The sequence below is a fragment of the Echiichthys vipera genome, assembly GCF_963691815.1.
Source record: "Echiichthys vipera genome assembly, chromosome: 20".
In the NCBI taxonomy this organism is placed as follows: Eukaryota; Metazoa; Chordata; class Actinopteri; order Perciformes; family Trachinidae; genus Echiichthys; species Echiichthys vipera.
The window spans coordinates 23,868,413-23,884,587 of NC_139845.1; the positions used below are offsets into that span (position 1 = coordinate 23,868,413).

General features: G+C 41.8%; 2 protein-coding genes across 2 annotated transcripts in view; both read left to right on the plus strand.

Annotated features, from left to right (window-relative positions):
* Nucleotides 1-16,175, plus strand: part of scube1 (signal peptide, CUB domain, EGF-like 1) — a 137,889-nt gene that overhangs the window by 107,510 nt on the left and 14,204 nt on the right. Inside the window, exons 8-11 of the mRNA XM_083935270.1 lie at nt 9,199-9,321; nt 13,586-13,702; nt 15,003-15,125; nt 15,275-15,394. Coding sequence (XP_083791396.1) covers nt 9,199-9,321; nt 13,586-13,702; nt 15,003-15,125; nt 15,275-15,394 — 483 coding nt within the window. The remainder of the gene's footprint in view (nt 1-9,198; nt 9,322-13,585; nt 13,703-15,002; nt 15,126-15,274; nt 15,395-16,175) is intronic.
* mpped1 (metallophosphoesterase domain containing 1) overlaps nt 1-16,175 on the plus strand; it is a gene marked incomplete at both ends in the record, with an annotated part of 219,862 nt that overhangs the window by 72,464 nt on the left and 131,223 nt on the right. The window lies entirely within an intron of this gene.

Consider the following 16,175-nt stretch of genomic DNA (forward strand, 5'->3'; position numbering starts at 1 on the left):
ATCACCACTGTTTGATGACCACTGCACATGATTATACATTTCAATATTAAGTGCTGTTCATGTTCAGTCCTATGTGAAGCGCTAATTAGTTAATTAGGAGTGTCCTCATTAAGAAATACCTCAGGCCAGACGGCTTCTGGCACCCCAGATGTTTGTGCATTAGTACATTAAGATGCCCGTTCACATGAACAAACATATTTGATTCTACTCCTGCTCTTATTCAATGCCACTGTAGCGTTTCTAGAGTTTTAGCCATGCTAGGAATGTAGCTCTATAGTTGTCAGTCTTAGTCTTTGAGTCATTCTGAAGTTTGGCTTTGATTCAGACTGAAATAGCTCAACAACTTAAGGATGGATTCCCATTAAATGTATTGCAGTCAGATGCCGTTCGCCGGTCTTAGCCCTATCTGGACGGGTCTGGTCTGCCGCAGTCTTTTCATGGTGCTTTTACTGAGTGATGTAGAATTTATCTACACACTTCTAAGAATCTACAAGTGAAGTTTGATATTTGTGCATTTACAAGTCAATTTTGCAAGTGACCTTGATGAGAGAAAGCAGTAAGAACGACGCACAGCCAGAGTGGCTCAGGTGGTGGTTTACATCAAAAATGGACATTAAGGAGACTTTACGGTATATTTTGGTGCTGTTAAAGCGTGTCATTTTATTGTGAAGGACTGAAGTATGGTCCTGAATGTTTTAACAGCATTGATGTTAATGTGGACAACCAGCAGCTTCCAGTGTTTTTTGCGAGGAGATGGGCGTGTCCGACTAGAGAGGAGCACATGGATAATTCACCGCTGTTAGCGTCCTTTTGACCACTCTGTTAAATACAAAGATAAATTAGGCCGTTAAAACGATATAGGGTTACAAAGATAAGTTAGACTTTATTTTAACACCATTAAATTAACTCTAAAACTTACTCCATCATTTATATTTGCAGGTTCAACAGAAAGCTTGACAGACTTAGCCAAAAAATGTGACACAGTTCCGTTATTTCAGAGGTTAAATTCTAATTACTTTAGTGATCCCTGACTTTTCAAGGCTATCAAGGTTTCCACTTATCCAGTGAAGTTCTTTTCACATATGAACCACGACAATGTCAAGAGAATCAGGTCTGAACATTGTCCTGAGTTTAGCTTTTACATACGTAGCACCCAACAGGAGAATGTCCCTGTCAGGTGAGGTCTCACTTAGGGGCCGTCCATACGACCGTGGGTATTTTTGAAACTGTGTTTCTCTGCACGGTTTGGCCTTTCATCCACACGTAGCCGCAGTTGTGGGTTCCTGAAACCGGAGTTTTTTGTAACAGGAGTCCACAGTGAACTTTTTTGGAAAAGTGTGGTTTCAGCAGTCATATGTGACAGGAAAACCAAGGAAACCCACAATTTCTTGTCGACATTGTTTGACGTCACACTGTGAGACAGTAAACACTAAGTTGTATCCATGGAGACTTGTGGGGCACTCTCGACATGCCCAGATGACGGAGTTGCTAATCAAAATACTGATGCTATTTAGCAACTTCTCAACACTTTGTGTGTCTCACTGTCAGTCCACACAAAGGAATCTGCTCGGCCTCAGTTCGCCATTGTTGTTTTTCCAGTATGCATTTTTCCAGCCTTATGATTGGCTAAATGGCCTTCCTGTTAGGAGTTCTATCAGCACCTATTTCTTTGGCATGTGCGTGACATAGTTTGAGCCGGATTTTGTGGTTTCATGTGGACAGGATTTTTGTTTTCTTCTGGTTCCTGATAGGAAGGTCTAAGCCCCCTCGGCCCAAATGGAGAGCTGGCAGATTAAAGTCCATTTAATGGCCGATCCGATCCGTTTGGTTTGCAGTGCATTTGTGAAAGGGGCCATAGATGGATTGGCACAACATTTTGATTGTGATTCTCTGACTTCTCATCTAGTGCCATCCTAATCAGAAAATATCCGATACTTTGGTGTTTGACCTGTGATTAATGACATTCTTATCAGGTGCAACCTTGTGGCATTGGTGAAACATCAAGCTGAGTGTTAAAGCACTAAATCTCAAAAGCTTCTCCTTGACCTACTTTAAGATGGATTGTACCTCATCTGTACGTCACTTTGGACAAAAGTGTGTGACAAATGAATACCGGTCAAATTGAAATGTACTTTGTGCTAATAAGCAAATATTATCATGTTAACACTAAGAAACCAAGGTGGTAGCAGTGGTAAAAAATGATAAAACCCTGATGATGTAGTTTAAAGACTATATGGACAATGTTCTCCAATTGCCACACATGCCAGGCCACCCTCCATTCTCCCTTTACCCACTCTCCTCACTCGCCTTTATCTGTCCTCTCTCTTCTCTTAAAGCTTTATCATTTCAAGATGTGCGGAGGCTTAATGTATTTATTTAAGCTCAAGCTTATTTAAGCTCCATTAAAGGTAATTATATGCCCAGTTATAAGGCTCAGCCATCCCCAGAGTGGCCATTAAGTGTGGGTAGATTCCGTGGTTCTGCCAGTGTTTTGTGGTTGCCTGAATAATTACGAAACTGTGTCTGTCCGTGTTGGGTAGACCCAGGATGGTATCCACTGTTTTTACGTAGGCATTAGAGCGGAGACGATGTGGGCAGAGGGGGAATGTTGTGGGAGGGCGTGTGTGTCTGTGTGAGTTTCTCAGTTTGTGTGTTACTTGCCAACATGCTTGATTAAAAAATCCTGAATTTCCTCCCTCTTCCTGTGATTTCTTTCCCATATTTTTGTTATTGTTCTAGTTCACAAGATGCAGGAAAAGATTTGAACTTTAAGCTGTCCTAGTCTTGAAAAAAATGCCTTCATTTGTGTAGTCTCGGAGTTGGCAGAATGTACAGTGTGTGTAACCTGAAGAGAGAAAGGCAGCCATCTCTTCTGCATATTAGCCTCACAAGCTACTGTCAGCATGTCGAGGAGAGAAGGACAGGAAAATGGTTATGATTGATTTGAATCCTTTCGCAGACGGCCCTTCAGGTTAGACATGAGACAATAGAGCATGGGAGGAGAAACACTGAGAATGACTTAAAAACAAAAGAGAGTCAGAAGTCTGAGGGGGGAAAAACAGAAGAATCAAAAGCGCAGAGCCATTGAAATTCAAGAGGATGTAACAGAGAGAGATTGAAAGGAGCTAATCAATCTAAACGCTTCTCTCCTGGGATGACCTCACATTTTGGGGCGTTAGACAGACACTCTCCTTGAACCCCCTTACCTGTCCAGCTCTCCTTAAAAAAAAACAGAGCCTCACTTTCTTCCCACCAGCCAGGGAGAAATCCGTTTTAGCCGAGCCAGATGGAGGGACAATCCCTTTAAAAGGCCGCTGACAGGGCACAGCGGGACACACGGTTTACTACATTTTTACCGCGGCATGCAGCCAGCTTGTTGTGGGTTCCTGTCTCGGCTCCATATTTAGATGAAGAGTTCATTCAGCAGAAGAAGCTCCCTGAGGATGTAGAGTGAGAGGATCAGGTCATGGAGGCCAGAGTCTACCCTGACGGAAAAACACAGGGGCTTAGTTACTGGTTGTTTTATAAAGCTATCACGCTACACTGAGGGCCATTTGAGAGTGTGTTGACTGGACCTCACTGTGCTCTCTCCACCTGCTCTTGACCCTGTTCATAGCCTGGTCTCAATTGATCAGACTACTGCATACTGATAGTTTTAATATGTGTAGTTAGTATAGCCTTTCCCACTGGCCCACACTTTTCACTGCAATCATGGCCTACCACCAACCAACACTTGATAAGCACTTGTTTAAAAGAGATCATTGAGCGCTAGGCGTGTTGCAAGATCTGTGCATTCCCCGGAAATCTGTGCTGTCTGATAAAAAAAAACACCATATTGATGAATGAATGATGAACATAGCCAAGTACAGTAGTCTTCAATGTGGTTGCATCGAAAGCAGCCACAGATGCAACATTGTAGCAGTGTCCACACTGACAAGTGATAACATCAAACTCAAAGTTAAAGCAGACTGACTTAATAACATCAAACTCAAACTTAAAGCAGACTGACTTGATAACTTCAGAATCCAACTTAAAGCAGACTGACTTGATAACTTCAGAATCCAACTTAAAGCAGACTGACTTGATAACTTCTGAATCACACTTAAAGCAGACTGACTTGATAACTTCAGAATCCAACTTAAAGCAGACTGACTTGATAACTTTAGAATCAAACTTAAAGCAGACTGACTTGATAACTTCAGAATCAAACTTAAAGCAGACTGACTTGATAACTTTAAATCAAACTTAAAGCAGACTGACTTGATGATTAAAGCAGACTGACTTGATAACTTCAGAATCAAACTTAAAGCAGTCTGACTTGATAACTTTAAATCCAACTTAAAGCAGACTGACTTGATAACTTCAGAATCCAACTTAAAGCAGACTGACCTGATAACTTCAGAATCCAACTTAAAGCAGACTGACTTGATAACTTCTGAATCACACTTAAAGCAGACTGACTTGATAACTTCAGAATCCAACTTAAAGCAGACTGACTTGATAACTTTAAATCCAACTTAAAGCAGACTGACTTGATAACTTTAAATCTAACTAAAGCAGACTGACTTGATAACTTCAGAATCAAACTTAAAGCAGACTGACTTGATAACTTCAGAATCAAACTTAAAGCAGACTGACTTGATAACTTCAGAATCAAACTTAAAGCAGACTGACTTGATAACTTCAGAATCAAACTTAAAGCAGACTGACTTGATAACTTCAGAATCAAACTTAAAGCAGACTGACTTGATAACTTCAGAATCAAACTTAAAGCAGACTGACTTGATAACTTCAGAATCAAACTTAAAGCAGACTGACTTGATAACTTCCGAATCAAACTTAAAGCAAACTGACTTGATCACTTCAGAATCAAACTTAAAGCAGACTGACTTGATAACTTCAGAATCAAACTTAAAGCAGACTGACTTGATAACTTCAGAATCAAACTTAAAGCAGACTGACTTGATAACTTCAGAATAACACTTAAAGCAGACTGACTTGATAACTTCAGAATCCAACTTAAAGCAGACTGACTTGATAACTTCAGAATCAAACATAAAGCAGACTGACTTGATAACTTCAGAATCAAACATAAAGCAGACTGACTTGATAACTTCAGAATCAAACTTAAAGCAGACTGACTTGATAACTTCAGAATCAAACTTAAAGCAGACTGAGTGACGTTGTTTCAGTTTAACAGTGACCCTGTTAACTGGAGACTTTCAGCTGAGTGCCTCTGCGGTTTCTATAGTGCTGCAGATGATGAAAACAGGATTGTTTTAACAGAGATACTCATAAACTGTGTCAAAAGGAGATACTCTGAGATTTGTTGCTGGTGGCGCACCGGTTAATCTCTAAACGGTATGACTACAAAGGAGTGGAAAAAGTTATTTTTGTAAAGTGGTGAATAAAATTCTACAGACACGTGTTTACACAGGCAGGTTTCAAAGACAAATAGATTAATTTAGAAAATGAATTAGATATAGGAAGAGCAACTCGCTCTCTCCCTGTTTACCGTAACAACAAGCAACTTACAGAACTCCACCGACACATTTACTCAAACAAAACTATAAAGACTCAGGTAGGTGACGTTATGTTTGACATTGTAATGTAAAACTAAACAGGCATTCACGAGGACCATTTTCTTCCTGTTTTTAACGCCTGTAGTCTCTATGGCAACCACAGACGCTTTCAGCTGAAAGTGTCCAGTTAACGGGGTCACTCGTTAAACCCAAACATCACCCGGAGAGAAAACGTCCTTCAGAGCAGTGATGTCTTCTAGTTTGCACAGTTTCAGACCTGCGGTGGATTCAACACGGTCCACTTGACATCAGGTCGGTGCATGACAGTGTTTCTGGGACTGTAGGCTGTTCTAATGTCTCATCCTGGCTGCTGGGGTCTGTGCTTACCTTCCTATTCTTAACAGAAACATTAACCTCCTCAGTAGACCTGCCCGACCCGAGTCACACATGAACATAGGTCTTTCCTTTAATTCTCAAACTACACCACAGCTGCATGGTCATCAGCCCCATTTCAAAAAATTGGGGGGGAAAAACCCCCCAACCCCCGTCTGAAAAACACTCTAACTTCTGGGCTACAGCCCCAAATTTTTTCACTAGCTAGCGACACGCTGTTGAGTGCTCTCCTTTACTATGACATCATCACATAGCAGAGACTGAGGCTGGCTTGCGCAAATGCTGTGTAGAAGTATTTTTTCATCCCAACTTGTCATACAGACGCTTTGTCATGACCCTGCATTACTTATCAATGCGCAAATTCAAACAAAACTACTTGATTTGGGTTTCAGAGGTTTTTGCGGATGGGGTTAAAATAAGTATGTTTGCAACATAACTGAAGTGACACATTGGACACACAGGTGAGACCCCTGTGGTTGTTTGACCTGTCCACCACCCTGACCTCTTCCTGCGTGGACTTTGTTGCTCTGACAGCCCGGCCTCATAAGGTTCTTGGAAATAAGTCCTTCAGCATGAAAAAAGCAAACAAAATGACCAATAGTCTAACAAAGTCTTCATCGACTTAGACCAAAACAACTGTTTGTCAACTAATCCACGAAGACGAGGCAGCCCTATGCAACGTAGATCAAAATATTGGAGCCCAGGGTCTCTAGTGACTGAAACTCTCCAATCATAGCTGGGCATGTTCTGTCACTAGGCATGCCTGGACTTCTTTGTTCCAGTACAAGCGATATAATACCATTGGCATAGAGACGAGTGTCCAGGATGTATTTCTCACCAATTGTTGGACATCCAAAATGCAGTAGCAGAAGCCATTATCTGCAAATTCAAAATCAAAGGGTTCATATTGAAATGTGTTTAAGTGTTGCAAAGAAACACTAAAAATGTCTATGAAAGTGATCATTCACTTCTCTTCCTTCTCCTACCCACTACTTTCTCCCTCTCGTCAGGTCTCCTCTACCTCCGTCCCCTCCCCCTCTCTCCTCCTCCTTTCTCTCTAGTGTCTTGCTGCACTTATTCCCCTGGCTCAAGGGCTCGGGTGTTAATCCCTCACAGTTTTCACCATTTAGAGCACCAATCAAAAAGGGTTTAGTCCGTGTAATCTGCCAGACTATTGTCCCCTCTCACTCCTCCTTTTGCTCCAGCTCCTCTCCTTCACCCTCTCGACCTTCAAAATCTTTCCAGCTAGATCTCTCCTCCTCTAGAAACATAGTTTTCCAGCATGAATGGAAAAATAACTTTAATGATCTGGCAGGAGATAAGGAGTAACCAAATGTATTTATAAGGAAAAGCTACTGACAGGGTTTTGCAGTTTGGGTTCATCTGAGGGCGCTGTACGCTGGTTTAGACAAGGGAATGAGGTGGCATGGTTGAGGGTTTTTCAAGTCAAATCTGCCAACAGGGTTGCGGTTGGCACTGAACATGCTGCCTCGGGGCGATTGCATTCTGTGCCTCTAAATGGCTGCACCACACCTGGGCTACAGCTCAGGTATCCAGGTTTTATTCCGCAGGGACTGAACAGACACTCTCTGCTCTCTGTTACTATGGGACCAAGATGAATGTCAGAATCTTACTACCTTCTCATACAGCATTTTATAATAATTGTTAAAATCAAACTCTTGAAACCAAGAGTTGTACTTAGTTTGTTGATGCAGTTGCAGGTTTAGAGCGTAAAACACGTTGTAATGATAACTACAAATTAGGTATTAATCAGGCAGAAAGGAGGACAACAGACTGTTATCACAACTCCATTCTTGGCATTAGGGGATGTGTTTTTAATGACTGAAGCTTCTCCCATTACTTTCCATATCCTACATACTTTACTTTTGTTTAATGAGATATTGAGTCCATCTCTCTCTTCTTTAAACTTACTAAACATACCAAAGGCTGCAGTATATGACTGCAAATTGGAAATGATGAAAAAAGCAAAGCTGTCTCTTGGAAATCAGTTATATATTATTAATTTATTTTGCCAAATATGTTTTTGCAGGAACTCATGGCAACATTTGAACATTGGAATTTGATCCAGACCACAGTCTTTCCCAAATCTTACTGTGAGTTGCTTAACCATAAGAAGAAAGAGTTTAATGATACTTAAGTTGATATGACAGATATTGTCAGGAAAACAATGAAATCTGTTGTCAATATATGAATTGCAAATCCCTTCGGTTTCAACCATGTTGATGACAGAAAGAGATGACAATCGCTTCTTTTATTGGCCGTCACCCACCCTCCAAAAGAAAGGGGCATTAATAGATTTCTCACAGAGAGTCTCTTTCTCTCGCCCAGCAGCTCAACTCCATTAGTTCCAGGTAAGTAGCGTATCATGGGATGAAACAGTGAGATCCCTATAAAAAAACCTGATCAACACTGCCTGCTGGAGCCCTGTTAAACAAGCAGAACATTAAATGTACCCTTCCAGTACAGACACCACAATCAAAAACTTCACTTTATTTGCTAAAACAATAAAAGGACAAAGAAAGAAGCGTGTCTGCATGTTACATGACGCTAGATGTATATGAACTGTGTGTGTGTGTGTGTGTGTGTGTGTGTGTGTGTGTGTGTGTGTGTGTGTGTGTGTGTGTTTGTGTGTGTGTGTGTGTATGTGTGTCTTTTTCTTTGTCTTAAAGTGTACAAAATATCACTGATGATGAAGGCTAACACTGATTAGCTCGGGGCAGTACGGTGAAGGCATTCAAACATCTTTTTTAACCACTAATACTGCTGAAAATAACATCAAACCTCTGCAGTAGCATGAGAAGAGTCCCAACACACAAAACAAAGCATCAATGGGCTCCTTCCTTTAAGATTGACTTTGGTAATCCACTTGAATGGACTTAACTATGAGAGGAGCTGGTACAGGGGCCAGTAGGTAAGTCTTTAAAACACTCTTTTAATAAACTCTGGGTTCACTAACTACGTTGTTGGTGCTTCGTTTTACATGGAAAAAAACTGTCTCGATGGCTTATTTGATATATGTAAGTGCCGAAAAAGACCATGGGATGATTTCGGGCCGGAATGACACTTTAATAGCATACTAGCATGTTCTAAAGGTGTAGGAACATTTCTGGAGAAACTTCCTGACAACTTCAATAACTTCAAAGTGTGTCAAACCAAGCTGCGATGGGAATAAGTTGGACTCATCCTGGGTTGAGCTTTGACACAAATGAGTGCTTTCACTGATGGCCTGTGTGTTTTTCATTCATTTATCTTCTCTACCCAGACATCGACGAATGCCAGGAGAATAACGGAGGCTGTGATCATTTCTGCCGGAACACAGTGGGCTCCTTCGAATGCAGCTGCCAGAAAGGCCACAAACTGCTCACTGATGAACGGACATGCCAAGGTCAGTGACTAACAGCTGTCAATCACACAGATTCGGTCCTGCTTTCAGGTTCAGGGTGTTACCAATCAGTCAGGTCTAAATATACTCAGGCCCTGCTCCGACCTGATCCACTGATGGTTCCTGGGGACCACACGGAGTTTCAGAGAGCCAGGGATTAGAGCAGATACATAAATACTAACCTATAAAAATACAAAAAGAGCCCAAAGACTGAGCTTCCCATTTGGCTGTGGCCTTACCTGGTGGAAAAGTCAAGCCAAGCCGAACCAAATCGACCAATATGTTTGATGCATTTGTAATAAAGGGCTTTTCGAAATTCTCAGCCATTGTGAACAAAGCCAGTGAATTAGTATTTCCACTGATGCAGAGGGTGTCAGGTGAGTAGGCAGTCCTTCACTGTGGCTCAGAACACATTCACATACACACTGCTGAAAGAATGTAGCCAGAGACCATCTCTGTATGTGGTCTGAGTGATCTGATGTGTCCTCAGAGTATTCACACCTGTCCTTTTAACTGCCCACATTGCTGGGGTTGTGCAATATAACATTGCATAACCCATTCCATACCATTGCTACCATGCCATCTTTCTACTGACCGCTCCTTTTTTTTACCTGCCATCTGCTGGACTGGAGCTTACCATGGCTAATAGTGTGGTACTGGCTGGAAGGCTACCAGACTTTGGCTCGATATAAACAGGAAGAAGTTGAACAAAGCTCAAAGAACAACAGTGTATCTGCCTCATATTGATAACACAAATATTTGTTTAATACTTGGAAATGAGTGGAATCGAGTGGCTATAAGCGTCTGCTCCCCTTTAGACTCTGGATTGGCGGCTCAGCCTGTCACTCATGAATTCCATTAGATGGAGGCGGGATCAGAAGAAAGCTTGTATTAGTGTAATGATATGGCAGTCTATGGCAGAAAACAGTTAAAAAATCTACACTTTGTATCAAGTCCAGTTCTTGCACTACTTGTGCTATGCTAGGCTAACACCTCAGTGGACCAATTGGACACAGGATAACACAAATAACAAACATGTAAATCTCCATTAATGTCAATGACTGGTACTTTAAATTCCTGCTGCTCTAGTGTGAAAATTTGAGTGTTTGTAAATCCATCCCGTGTAAATGTATAAACATTTAATTGCATAAGAAAAGAAATGTGAACAATCTTATAATCTACACTTTGTTGCTGCAGCAGTGTAGCTCACTTCCCCAGCTGGGTGTGTAGTGTACATGTCGAAGCCGTTATGTGGTTATATTTGTACGACCAAAGGCAGATTCCTGGTTACAAGTTGCAGCAAGCGAGACAGGAGAGCATTCAAACACAAAATGATATTTATTAACAACAAAACCCTGAGGTGCTTCTGTCCCCGGCCCAAAACCACAGAAGTACATGCATGTGTGTATGTGTTGGGTTATGTGTATCTTTGGCGGCTCGTTTGGAGTCTTTAATAATGTGGTGTTGAGTTTTGTTAGCCACATCATAGCGTCAGTTCCTATTTCTGACACACCTTTGCCCCTGCACCATGCCAGCCAATAGCTGCGAGCTCCGTCCCGTCCACTGGACTATTCAGCTTCAGCATGACCTTAAAATGAAATATGTATGTTTAATTTGTCAACTCTTTCTGTGCCTGTGAGCTTTTCCAGAGAAAATAGCTCCTGGTGATACTGCATTGCATGCCAAAGCATTTGCCAGAACTAGCTGAGAAGCCAAAGCTGAAAGATTAATCATTTGCTATAGTTGAATAAGCAATTTCCAAAAGTCATTCCTTCTGTTCAAGTATAGAAAGGCAGAAAGATAGAGAGAATGTTATCAGCAGTTAGATAAATGTCAGCAATCACTGTCAAAACACCTCGTCATGACTGAGGGCGTGGCTCACAGAAACTCACATCAGCCAAACCACAATTTATTTTTTTATTTGCTCCTTTTACATTTACATCAGTTTATGTAAACTCTGCTTGTGAATTAGCTCCAAACAAGCTATTCCCCTCACATGAACAGTTGCCTGGTGTATTTACCGAGCTAACATCCAGGCCTTAACAACTTCCTCCTCATGACAAACTCCATTCTAACATGTCGTATTTTTAGCTCCTGTAAAGCCCCGCAGAACAGCCTGAAATAAACCAGGTGTGCTTGAAACGCCGGCTTCCATTCCAGGTTAATAATATTTGGTGCTGGACAAGAATACATAAACACATGTGCAGGCAGACGTGCGCACACACACACACACAGACATTGACGTAACAGTAAATGTGTTCTGTCTCACCGTCAGTCCTGTGAAGTTTTATTTTTCCACATTGGTTTATTAGAGTGAGGTCTTGTCCTAGTTTACTGTGGAGCTCATGTATTTGTTTACTAGACTGTCCACTGTGATTAATGGGATGGCCTTTTCAGTCCATGGTGTTTGTCCATTAATGAGCCGTTAAGATTACGATTTCCGAAAACCACTCGTCTCGCTGACCTTTTCTTGCACTGATGCAGTGGAACAATCCTGTGTGCTCTCAAAAGACTGGTTTAAACCCTGACTGGGTCAATTCATAATGCCATTAATGTGTGTGGAATCCAGCAACACCTGTGTTACAGCCGTAGCACCATCAGCATGAGACATGTGAGGCTGGAACACTCCGATGCAGTGTTGTGTTCTTTACTCAAGGAAAACCAGACTACTTCATTAAGTTTAAAAACTTTATTATAAAAACAGCAAGGCATTTTCTGTTTGGCCAAGGGGTCTCTCTGGGGTCAGAAATCACAGTCATCCTGTGTAGACTGCAACCAATGAGCCAGAAAGAGCCCAGAGAGCCCTCCTTTCATAAAGAACTCATACAGCAATAAAGTTCACTGGGTTGTTGTAATTGGTTCAGAATGTAGCTGAGGCAGTTCCTGGTTCAGGCTTTGGAATGTCAATCACTCCCAGACTGGCTCGTATTCGTTCACGAGTTGAATCCTTGGGCCCCTGGTCACAGGGTTCCTCCAATGAACAGCCAGTTCCTGTAGAAAGAACACTCCCTACTCTGTAACCTCCACTTGTTTTTTTATGAATTTGCAAAACATCACGCTGTTTTGATAAACCTCAAGTTGGATATGTATTAAAAAGGGTAACAAGAAAAGAAAGACTCTTTTCTGAATCTTTTCTGTTCCTTCAAGCTCTTTTGTCTTTCTTTTCTTGTTACTCTTAATAAATACATGTGTGTCACTGTGCTACATGTGTGTCACTGTGGTCAAAATCACAGTGACACACATTGAGATGTAGTTCCTATTATGGTTTTAGCTTAAAAAATGCTGGATTCCCACAATGCAACCAGTGCCATCCCTCTGTCAAACTTTATTTTCCTAGTTAGTAACACAGGCTTTGTGTTTTACATTTGCTGTCATCATCATGGTTATTTTAGCCACAGAAGACATTATACAACAGTTTTCTCAGGATGAGTAGTACTAACCATCAGAGCCAGACCGATATATCGGTCAGCAGATATTATTGGCCAATATTGGCCTATGTTGGTATGTTGAAAACCTTTTACAGAGCAAACAGTATAATGCAGAAAAAAACACTTGGGGTCCTTTATAAATTATGCCATATAGCATTTATTTTATTTTTAGTTTATCCTTTATATAAATAGTCAGGAATTGACTGATACTGAACATGATGTTTATTTAGCTGTATATATATATATTTTTTTTAATTTATTATTTATTTAAATTGTCAGAATTTAACTGATACTGAACATGATGTTTATTTAGCAATTTACTTTATTTGCATTTATTCTTATTTCTAGAATTGGTTGACAATGTAATAGATGCTGTTGTTTAATAATGTTAAATATTATTTGATAAGGTTATTTGTTTAGGAAAGCAGCATTCTCAGTACCTTTGCTGAGTCATATTAGTGCACAATCGCATAGAAAAGGTCTTTTTCCAGCTCAAAAATTCACTTTATCGGCCACCATTTCAGTAATCCGTGGTGGTTTTTCTCTAAAGCTGGCATTGGTATTGGCCTCAAAAATCACATATTGGTTGGGCCCTACTAACCATGGTGGGTGAACTCACATTTACTGTATGTGAAAAACTCAGGGGGGTTTCCCACTGGATGCTGGCTGTAAGGGTACAGCCTGTATTGATGTGGGGAAACCAACTATGAGTGCATGAACAAAAACAGAAATGAAGCCTAATTTGATTAGTCACTGTCTCCATTTCCTGTTCCCTTCTTTTCCATTGCACAGAGCTACATTATTTCTCCCCAGTCATGTTTCTCTTTGGTCTCCCTCAGACATCGACGAATGCTCCTTTGAAAGAACCTGTGACCACACTTGCGTCAACTACCCTGGCGGCTTCGAGTGCCTGTGCAACAAGGGGTACATCCTCTACGGCCTCACTCACTGTGGAGGTGAGAGCCCGCTCAGATCCAACCCACTGCAAAGAGCATGACACAGCAAACTGGCCTGAAACCAGCTGTTAGACACAGGCGAAGTGTGTGTGAAATGTATTTGTTGTGTGTATTCACTGAAAGGGAAATGCTTTTCAGAGTGTGAAGGTGAGGGGTCACTGAGCGCTGACAGCTCTCTCACACCTCACTTCCTCTCAATAACTTTTCTGTGTGTGTGTGTGTGTGTGTGTGTGTGTGTGTGTGTGTGTGCGTATGTTGTCACACACCTGTAGCTCAGTACAGTTCTGACCTGTTCTTCCACTGTCTGACGTCACTGATGGAAAGGTGGAGTGAGCCTGATCACAGCAGCAGGAGCGGGATGTATCTGTAGCAACAGAGACAACACACTCTCAGCTGCCAGTTTATTAAGTACACCTAGCTAAAGCTAACGCAGTGTAATACAACAGTCCTGTGATACATCGTCCCTTCATGACGGTTTGTGCTGAACTGTTTTAGAGAGCCGTTGATTCAACTGTCTGATCATTTTGGAGGCTGCAGTTGCATGACTGTCCATCTTGGAGGAGGGATCAATCCTCTGTTGCTCTACCTCAAGTTTCCCTGCTGTGATCTGTACCCTGTAATTCCGGCGCAAAATCATCCCATGGTCTTTTTTAGCACATGCATCAACTAAGCCATTGAGCCATTTTGGCGTAACAACTATTAACGGAGAAATCCCGGACAGTCGCTAACAGTTGGATGTGGCTAACAGTGATTAGCTAGTAAATTAATCAGTGTTAGTGACTTTCCCGGATTTCTCCGTTAATAGTTTATACACGAAAAAAACTGTCTCGATGGATTATCTGATGTGTGTAAGTGCCAAAGAAGACCACGGGATGATTTTACGCCTGAATTACACTTTTAGGTGTTGGTTTGGGAAGATGTTCCTTATCTGAAGCAAAGGTCCAAGGACAAAGGGGTTGTATGCTGTACAGATCCTTGAGGCAAATGTGTGATTTCGGATATTAAGCTTTATGAATAAAATGACTTGGGACATGACATTGAATACTGTTGAATATTTTCCCCTTGTAAGTTACAGTGAATGCTGAACACTTCCATGTGAAAACAGCTCTTACAATGTACCAATGATGTAAAGCTTTGTATAGCTGTCCATATATGGACCACCCATGTTGGTCGTGGTTCTGCCCTCACAGTCCCTCATGGATCACATGTGCCTAATCCCAAATATGTTGTATAATTGTAATTATAATGTCCTATATTTCATACACACCCTGACTGTAATGCTCTCGTGGTTGTGTCCCAGATATTGATGAGTGCAGCATCAGTAACGGGAGCTGTGAGTACGGCTGCATAAACACCCAGGGCGGCTACGAGTGTATGTGTCCACCTGGACAGAAACTCCACTGGAACAAGAAGGACTGCATCGGTAAGCACCATCTGTGTGTGTGTGTGTGTGTGTGTGTGTGTGTGTGTGTGTGTGTGTGCGTGCATGTGCTTGTGCGTGTGTGTGCTTGTGCATGTGTGTGTGTTCATCCAGGTGGTTGTCATGGTGATGTGACTCTGTGTGTTCCTCAGAGGCGGTGAAATGTCTGCCCAATGGGAAACCAGCACCCCGAGCCCAGCTGACGTGCACCAAGAGTGGGGGGGCAGAGGTCTGTTCGCTCTCCTGCCCCTCCAACGCCCTCTTCCTCGCAGGTACACACACACACACACACACACACACACACACACACACACACACACACACACACACACCCAAAGGGTTGATAGTGTATAAGAGAGATGGACATAGAAAAACAAAGACTATGATAAAAACAACCTACATTGCTTTGGAAAAAATGTATTTGAGGTGTACTTTGACTTTTTTGTTTTGCTGGAGGGGGCGGGGTTTATGACCTTTACTGCAGCCAGTCGTCAGGGGGCGTCCATGTTTATATACAGTGTATGTTTTATACCCAAGCACCTGATTTTATTTTACTTGGTTTATTGGGATCACCATTAGCTGGGGCCGTAGACACTAGCCTGGTGAGACCATCCATATCTCTGAGCTCCATTGTATTTTACTCTCAGATCAGTCTGGTAACGTGCGACGGAGAGAATTTGGAGAAGATTGCCAAGTGGCTGACCAATCAGTGTCTGTTTTGAGGCAGATTTTAGTGTGACACAATGAGAAGAGACTGTTCAGTGTAAACAACATGGAGGCTTCCGCGGATGAGATGAGCAGCTATGGAGCAAGCTGCTCACTAACTCTTTTTTCTCTGGATCCTTCTGTTGAATATGGACCGGGCTCCTGAAATTGGGCCTTTGATCTGTAAATTCACGTTACACAAATGTAAAATATCCTTTACCCACATGTTGTTTCCTTTCTGAGCTTTGCCCTGACACTGTTAGTACGTCATACGACTCAGTGATCTGATTGGTTAATTTGGCTCGTATGTTTGTGATAGACAGATTGTTTATCCAATCAGCAACCAGT